Source organism: Eptatretus burgeri, chromosome 16, assembly GCF_056783735.1.
Source record: "Eptatretus burgeri isolate ZD-2024b chromosome 16, Ebu_testis_v1, whole genome shotgun sequence".
In the NCBI taxonomy this organism is placed as follows: Eukaryota; Metazoa; Chordata; class Myxini; order Myxiniformes; family Myxinidae; genus Eptatretus; species Eptatretus burgeri.
The window spans coordinates 35,033,474-35,043,120 of record NC_140976.1 but is presented as its reverse complement, the minus strand read 5'-3'; the positions used below and the strand labels follow the sequence as shown (position 1 = coordinate 35,043,120).

Below are 9,647 nucleotides of genomic sequence, written 5' to 3'. Positions count from 1 at the left end.
CCAGTCCACGCACCCACCCAGTCCACGCACCCACCCAGTCCACGCACCCACCCAGTCCGAGCACGCATCCAGTCCGAACACACACCCACCCAGTCTGAGCATCCACCCAGTCCGAGCACGCATCCAGTCCGAGCACCCACCCACCCAGTCCGAGCACCCACCCACCCAGTCCGAGCACCCACCCACCCAGTCCGAACACGCATCCAGTCCGAGCACACACCCACCCAGTCCGAGCACACACCCAGTCCGAGCACACATCCCGTCCAAACACGCACCCAGTCCACACACTCATCCAGTCCATGCACCCACCCAGTCTGAGCATCCAGTCTATTCACCAAGTGCAACCACTGATCCAGTCAAAACACTAAAGTAGTCAATCCACCCATTCAACTACCCAGTCCACCTACCCAATCCACCCACCAACCCAGTCAAAAAGCACTGACCTCATCAATGCACCCATCCAACCACCCTGTCCACTCACACAGTCGATCGACCCACCCAGTCGACCCACCCAGTCGACCCACCCAGTCGACCCATCCTGTTGACCCACCCAGTCGACCCATCCTGTTGACCCACCCAGTCGACCCATCCTGTTGACCCACCCTGTCGACCCACCCTGTCGACCCACCCTGTCGACCCACCCTGTCGACCCACCCTGTCGACCCATCCTGTCGACCCATACTGTCGACCCATACTGTCGACCCATACTGTCGACCCATCCTGTCGACCCATTACTGTCGACCCATCCTGTCGACCCATCCTGTCGACCCATCCTGTCGACCCATCCTGTCGACCCACCCTGTCGAACCACCCCATCCATTGCATTTATTGTGCCCAAGTCACCTCACATACAGTTATGACGCTGGGAGGGTAGTCGTGGCTGGGGCTCCGATGTGCAAAGGCAGGAACCGCCCAGAGAGACAACTTATCGCCAGCCGTGCATCTCTGTGCTTTGGCGTTTCGTGCCGTGCTGTGCTTTGCTGTGCTCATCGCTTTTGACAAAAATAAAAAATAAAAAGGCGCAGCTGCTAATCCCCGCCTCACCCGTCCCACGACGCCTCGTGCTGCGCATTTCGACGCACGCACTGTGAGCACGCGCGTGCGCGTGCACTTTGGCTAAGGTGTCACCTCTTCACGTGTTGTGCCATCTCATGCCGTGCCGAGCTGTGCCGTGCCGTGCCGCCGAGACGGCCCGGCTGGCATGAGCGCTCAAGATGCGCCTCGGCCGAGGTCCCTGCGTGCCAGGTCGCACCGTGCAGGCACCGCTTCTGCTGATGATCCTGCTCATTCATGGTAAGCATGCCGCCCGTCCCACGACTCGTCTGTGTTGGGCTACGTCCGCCGCGCTCTGCGTCCGTCTTGTGCTCGGTGCGACCCGTTTCGTTTTGTCTGCTGTCCCTGTCCTGCAGCATCCGGGGGAGGGCGGTATCACCTCGCACCACGAAATATGCAAACAGGAGAAAAGGGGGTTTCAATTAAGAAGAACGATTTCAGAAGAGCACATGCGCTCAGGAGCCGTTGCCTTGCTCTGACTTCCTGATGCTTTTCCGCCTCTCTGCGTTAAAGGGAACTCCACTCTCAATTACGCAAAGCGTGATCTTCATCGCGCGAGAAGTGTAGTTTTCATCCTGGTAACGCATATTCTTCGTCGCATGAACTCGGATCTTCATGATGGTGATGTGCAAGCTTGCTTGTTAATTACAAGCAGTGTGTGGCTGATCACCAGGTTCAGCGACTTCTTCAATGCGCAAAGCGCGCCTTCAGCCGGATCTCAACTTTGCGCATCCGATCACTCTCCCGAGCTTCGTGCAATTAACCCATCCCTATTTGGGTGCCTTCTTGCTCCCTGGCCTGGCACTGCCGCGGGATGTCCCTGTGCTGGTCCCCCCCCCAACCCCTCCCTCCCAAAGATTTGTCAATAGCAAGAGCGCATGAGCGACGCCATTGGGCTTCGATTTACGGGCATTCGACGAAGAGATAGCCCGACTGATGCGGTGAAGTCGGTGCAGTTTGTTCGCCTCGGGCATGAGAAGCTTGTGACACGTACTCTGCCATCGCAGCCCCCTATTGATTAAGTATAAATATCACGAAGCCACAGCACACGTCGTTCATTGCCCCGAGCCGACGACTCACTGCTCGATTCTCTTTTTAAAGGGAGGAGTGTTGCAGCCGCGACCGACGTGGAAAGAGCCTTCCACTAAATCCTATGTCTCTTGGCAAGGAGTGATTTGAACGTTCACATTGCTATGCCAGTCATTCACGTTACGATCCCACATTCCAACCCATGTGGTGTCATCATCAAAAAAAGCTTGATGAGGGGGTTGGACATCGTAACAACACCCTTCTCTCTTCATTGTAACACCCTTCTCTGTAATTAGGCTGTCCCGAGCTTTTGTCCTTTTATTGTTTTTACGGATCATTCACAGGCGGCTGCGCTCGCTTGCAGTGCAAGTTGCCTTGTGGTGTTTTTACGGCTTGCTTTCTTCCCGGTGCTCGGAGATCATGAGTCGCTGGTCTTTATTCCATCTTGTATAACAGGTGTGCGGCACCGATCCGCCTCGTCCACTCCAGGTGCACGTCTCTGAGCCCGACATTGTGCGATGCATTTTCTAAACGGATCTTTCTGAAACGCGCTGGCATGTAGATGCTGGCAGGAAAAAGTCATTTTTCAACCCCAGGAAGTTTCCAGGACCAGTTGAGCAATTTGTGCGTGAAGTTGAGGTTGACATTTTAAATCGAGGCGGAAAGGTTTTGAAGCAAGTTCTCGCTCCCATCATTAGCGCATGCACCGTCCCTGGGCAGAATTAATACATTCCATTAGAATTGCAAATACCGTAATATGAAAATGATTTTTTTTTTAAGACTACTTTCAATATGGAATGAAGCTGATAACGGCCTGCCTTAATATCCGGAGCTCGTTCTAACTTCAGTCCAGCAATTCAAGTCGTGTTGCTTCCATGCAAATGCTCAATTCGTCACGAACTTCGCTGTGCAGGGATGCAGGAGATAAAGTCTCTTAAACCACAACGTTCAGCATCTAACCACGACTGCCAACAATTTAACCACGACCTTTGTGAACTTGACTGTGACCTTGGTGCATTAACCCATGACCTTTGTGTGCTTGACCGTGACCTTTGTGCATTTCAGCCTGAACTTTACGCATTAATCCGCAGCCTATGCACATCGTTCCACCACTTTTGGTTATCCGTGACCCTTGCACATAAATAAATGAGCTTTGTACATTAATCAATGACCTTTGTGCATTGTTACGTATTTATTATTTATTTATTTATTTGTACGTCGACAGCTTGTGGCTGCTTGGTTGCATCATTTTCTGGGAGCGCGGCTGTCCTGCTCGTGCAATGCCCCTTGTTACCAGCAAGCTGGCACTCATTTTGCCGACCTCGGAAGGATGACAGGCTCAGTCAACCCACCTGGTGTTAATTCACCGGTAAACAGGATGTTAAGGCAGCCACTTTAACCGTTAAGCCAACAACAGACTTCATTGATACATGACCTTTGGGTGTTAATCCTCAACTATGTGCATTAAAGCTTGACCTTTGTGAATTTCAACACAGCCTATGTGTGTCAAACCGAAGCTCTTGCGCACTAAACCGCTAACTTTGTGCATTGATCGTGACCTTTGTATACTTAACCACTCCCACTGCATTCCTCGTTACCTATGGCCATTTTCCTCCGGCCTTTGTGCTTCGACTGCAGATGGATTGCCATTACTGTTCAGCGTCCATGGAATGAAATGTCTCACCTGCTAGCTGCTGAAATAAGCAAAACTCTCTCCTTTGCCATCAGTCAGCAGGCTTTGTATTGTTTTGTTCTTTTCTGGCGAGGGAAAGGTCAGGTTAGGCGATGCGTGTCTCCAGCATACACCAGCTCCTAACGAGCGCCTTCAAATTGCAAGTAATTTGCGGATCTTTCGGCTGCAGCAACTCACGAGCATCTCCAGGTGCTGCAGCAGATGCTGCAGTAGCGTGCGCTTTGCGCCTTGTCCGTCACATGCACCTGGGCAGGTGTTCAATTATGCGGGGGATTAATAGGGATCGCACGAAGACATATGGCCATGATGCCTGATTTGTCATATCCTTTGGTATTCAATGGTGAACAAAATAATGCCTGCATTCGGTCGTTAGTTTAATATTTTATTTTAATTTTAAAATTTTACAAAAAAAGCAATGACAACAAATATCAGTGCCCACTTATACCATGAAAATGGACAAAAGTGGTTGGGGAAGAATTGGACTGGAGTGCCATCCACCGGATGAAGAAAATGCCTTCCACAGCTTTGGCGACACTGTATAGCCATCCTCTCCTCCACGGATGCAGTTTCGTGGTTGCCGTTGGCTGAATATGAGCTCATCCGCCTTTTGATGGTTGCCGTTGAGTAATTCTAGCTCATCCGCCTCACATCAAGGGTCCCACTGCGCCTGTCGGCTAACTGAGTTGCCACAAACCGGTCCAATCCAGATGGGTGTTCTTTTAGAAGACATCTCCTCACTGGATGGCCTCTTGGTCCCGAAGGGAGCTCACCCGCCCTTTGTCAAGATGGTGTTTTTAGTCCTGGCAGGGTGTCGCAGTCACCCTCCCCACTGTCAAAGCCAGTGAGAGGTATCGGGTTAGTCACCGCCAACCTGACCATGCGGCAGGTAGCACTGGGTTACATGTTACCAGTGGCAGTCCCAAAAGAGTGACCTGACTTTTGATGATACTGATTGCGCAATATTGTCGTTGTTTTCTAAAGAGGGAGTTCAAATTAATGTCACTCATAAACCAAGATAATTAGTGAATGTTTGCTGTTCCCCCTTGGCCTGATAACTATATGAGAATAATATTAGTTCCCTTACAAGAATTTTGATGCAGGAGGAGGCCATGAGGCCCATCAAAGCTTGCACTATTATTACTGACTTATGGTTGGTTGTCTGTGTTCTATCTTTTTTAAAATGCCGATTGAGCATCAAGGAAGGAAGCAGGATGTACCATGCAAAGCCTTCGGTAAGACACGGCCAGGGTTTAAACAACCGTCCTCCCAGACTCAGAGCAGACACTCAAACCATTCCACCACCGAGTCTGGTCAAATAGATTGGAAGAAGCAAAGAAACAACACATTTTCAAAGTCGCATTATCATCGAATTGCTCAAGCTTTTTATCAGCTTGAAAGTTATCCAGAGACAAATCCTGCACCTTAATAACATAAAATGCCCTTCCCCTTGATTACAGGTGTGTACAGTGACGTCATGAGTGGATCAAAACCTAAAGTAGAGGCTGTCAGTGAATTGACATAGTGTTAGTGACTAGTTGCATCTTTGAAGGAGATTTTGCAACAATATTCTGAGAATCCAAATATTCAGGTTCAAAAGAAGTCATCTCTCCTTAATGATGAAGGAGGCACTGCTTGACTTCACATAGAACCATGTGCAATGCGACGATCGTCTTAAACCTATTCGATGTGTTGCTAATTAATTCTCAACAAAATATGACTTGTTTAATCAAGACACGTCAAATGTACCGATCCTGAACATGATGTTCACTGCGGGAAACTGTCCCTTCTAGCCCTCTCACCCTCATGGTAAGTGGCACTCAATTGAGATGCAATGGCTGTGGTGGATACATTGGGAATCGACTTCACTGGCCATTGGTCACCGCTATCAGCTGTAATCCTCACTTTCACGCTCTGAGATCCTTGAGTTTGATCTCACTACTGTGTCCAAAAGGCACAGAGGCCAGAAGGTGAAATCTTGTGAATGCCATTGCATTCGTGCAAAATTTTAATCCCGGCTTTCATGCATATTCTTTAATTCGCGTATGCTTACCAAAAGCCTGAAATTGTATTATTAGCTTAACAATTTTTACAGATTATTTACATATATAGTGGAATCAAAGATGGTATTCTTGATCCCGTTTCTTGAGCAGAATAAATCCGCTGACTAGGCCGTGAACCCATGAAGTCTGCCCAGGTGTTTAACCGTTGTATTGTGCATCATGAAAGCAATTAAGGGTAGAACAAAGGTGTTTAAAATCTACATTTGCATACTGGGTGTCGAACCTTGACCTGATCGGATAGCTCAGAGGAAGTGGACTTGATAGTCGTTTATATTGATTGATTTGACTTCAATCAGAATATGCACCTGGCCACACAGGTGATCACAGCGCTTTACAGGTGTGGTTTTAAGTCCGAGAATACAACTTGCAGAGTGATGTTAAAGTCCTCGTTTACAGGCCTTAAATAAAACGTGGGTGATTAAAAAAGGTGAGGCCAGTGTGTTCCCAAGAAGAGGTTGGCACTGCCAACCAAATGGTAATGTCTATGGAAACATCACGGTGCCATATCGGCAGTATGATGCTGCAATGGTAACAAGTGGGAGACACGTACGTACAAGATGAGGCTTCCTGAGCAATTTGCAAATTCTTGCCATTGGCTTCGACAAAAAGGAAATGGGAAACCTCCAAATGCATTCCTCATTCAATAAACACCAGAATTTACTCTCTTATTGGCAATGATAGAGTACATCACCATTTGGATAGGTAAGTTACAACAGAGCTGTTAAGGTATTGGCTCAGGCACAGAAATGTGCTTGGCAAAGACTACAATTGTGCCACGACATTGAAATGAAAGTAGTAATCGCAGTCTCCTGAGTGCGAACATGTCAGCATACGTACCAGGAATGTAACAAAGAAAGCCAATAACGATGTATAGCAAACCACTCTCTTCTAGTTGAAAGCAATATCAAACAAGAACGGCACTCGGTAGGGCACATACCTCCGCCAGGCTGAACAGTTTACATTTTGTATCCCACTGATAGGGTACATCTGGATTCGGACCTGAACCAAAATCTAAGCGGCTTGTTTGTGTCACTTAACCTAACTCATTCCCCAAGTTTTGTCATAACTCATCCACAACTTTTTGAAACTCTGTATCATGATATGCATAAATCGTTCTTGGCCCAATCTCTCAATGGTGAAGAATCACTTAAAAAAGAGAAAAAAAATCATCAGATCTGGATCTGTCCACCCAACCTGTCCACCAAATTTCTCCCGAATGCGTCCACAACCTTTTGAGATATTCTGTTCACAGACAAACAAGCAGGCAGACAGGCAGGGGTGAAAACATAACCTCCGCTCACCTTTGGTGGTGGAGGTAATAAAGTTTGATTGAAATGTGCATAAGAATTTACACAATATCCCAAACCTGCTTATGTGCTCGCCATAAACCCCTTGCTTTTCTGATATCCCAGCATAGTCTGTTCAAAACTCGGTTCAAGTGGATCAAATGTCGTGGCAGAGGTTATAATAATATCATACGATTTCCTTTACAAGGAACTTTGGACGCAGGGGGAGGCCATCAGGACCCTCAAAGCCTGCACTATTATTACTAACTTAGGGTTGTTTGTCCCTGCTCTATCCTTTCAAACGGTGAGACTCTAGTAAGGAAGCAGCATGTACAATTTAAAAGTGTTTGGTATGACTGTGCTGGGGTTTGAACCACCGACCTCCCATATTAAAAAAGAACCCTCTAATCATTACCCCACAGCCCCCCCCAAAAAAATATTGGCCACTTTATTCCACTTTTTACATTCTTATCCATCAAGAGCATCTCTTGTGTCCATCTTGCCTTCCTCACCACAGCTGTTATGGACTTTCACCACTGTAACTACAAAATACCGTGAATGCTAAACACAAACGCAGGAAAAAAAAATCAATCCTTCTGCCAACCACTCTTTCCATGTTCCATTGTGTTTTCACATTGCAAAACAACATTCTTCTCCCATAGCTGGCCAAGCTAATGGTCTTGTACTCCTTGGGTTGAGATGCACTTTAACGAGCTGTCAGCCTGCTTGGCATCACAACAGCTGATCTGTATTTCAAGGGTTGTAGCTTGTTTGCAGAACACCCCCCCCCCCCCAACCACTGGGTTTTGCGTGTTTCCGAGACATATGTAACCACGCTTAATATTTAAAGGGACGATTCTGCTCAATTTCGATCCCTCATCCACGGACAAAACATCCGATATCACCGAGACAACAGGAAAACATGTACCAAGCGATAGAACGTCTGCCTCCATTTCACTCATCCATTTTCCGTCAGTCCATTTATTGCATGTTCCATACTCTTTTGGTTCACCACAACGTAATCCATCCAGAGGTGCCCCCATGGACACCTTGTTACGACTTTTATCTCATTCGAGTTTATCAATTTGCCCACTTTTCTCGCACAAATTAGAACCTTCACAGGTTTTAATTGAGGAGTCCGGTGCACTCATCGACCCACTCATCGGTAATTGTGACGGGCAGAGTGTTCCATGAAATCTTGTTGAGCAGGCAAAGGAGGGTGTATAGTCCTTTGGACGTGTGCATTTCGAGGGCTTTGTGTCATTCTCCTGTCAGGACGTCAAATGAAATCAAAATAAGGAATTCATGATGACTAGAGAAGTGAATGTGAGTGTTTCTTGGATTTCAAAATTGCTAGATTACGAGAAGATTGTTGCACAAATATTCTTATGAATTTAAAATTGTTTCTCAAATTTAGCCACCAGGGATGTTATCATTCACTCTTTATGTATCTTTTGAGGGATGCGTCACCTAAATATAGGGTCACGTTTATCATTAACAACTTTCATTACTTTACAATGTATATATCTCTTCTTCTTCTTCTTCTTTCGGCTGCTCCCGTTAGGGGTCGCCACAGCGGATCATCCGTATGATCCGCATAGAGATTTGGCACATGTTTTACGCCGGATGCCCTTCCTGACGCAACCCTGGTCGCCTCTTACGACACAGGGATATGGTACACCAATTTTAACCAGGGTATACATCTCTTTTATGGCTCCTCCCCAATGTATACATATATATATATATATATATATATATATATATATATATATATATATATATATATATATATATACATATATATATAGATACATACATATATATATATATATATATATATATATATATATATATATATATATATATATATATATATATATATATATACATATATATTGGTACGGTTCTTGGAACCATATGCATACAACATACAATTGTCCTGAGTCAGTTATTCCATTAATATACGTGTCGTTAGATTCCTTCCTTGTGTTTAGTGGGAAGACACGGGGGTGCATTGTGATGGCCTTTAGTTATGTGATTAAATAATTTTTCCCTTTTATTTTATCCCCACTCAATTTCATTTCTGAGGCAAAATCCATGACAACCCACGGTACCCTCTGCCTGCTCGCCCCTCGTCTCGCTTGCCACAGCGTGACAACCCACGGTACCCTCCCCAACGATCGCTTCTGAGGAAAAATCGCAACGTGCACCATGGAGTAGACCGGCACTTTGAGTATTCCACCGTCTACTCCGAACCAGACGTTGGCGGTGAATCACGTTCGTTTTGCACCCAGGTGGGTGGGACAAACTAGAGTCTGGCCAAAACCCTGCCCAGAAATGCAGACCACATGAAGGCCCGGTCCAATCAGAATGCTCAGATCGGACGATGACTTCAGTTTCGCCATGGCTCCTCCCCGAGCTCCGTGATCTATAAAGTACGGAGCAATCCTCAGAGTTGGGTCGAGTTAGAATTGCGAGTTGTTTGGTCGTTGAAGAGAATTGTAAGTTGGAGAGGTTGAAGAGAAT

At 46.6% G+C, this 9,647-nt stretch overlaps 1 protein-coding gene across 1 annotated transcript in view; it reads left to right on the top strand.

The window, feature by feature from the left end:
• The first annotated feature begins 837 nt into the window (after window positions 1–837).
• The window catches only part of LOC147010848 (transmembrane protein 132E-like), a 611,930-nt gene continuing 603,120 nt past the window's right edge, over window positions 838–9,647 (top strand). Inside the window, exon 1 of the mRNA XM_085859633.1 lies at window positions 838–1,293. Coding sequence (XP_085715759.1) covers window positions 1,215–1,293 — 79 coding nt within the window. The 5' untranslated portion in view covers window positions 838–1,214. The remainder of the gene's footprint in view (window positions 1,294–9,647) is intronic.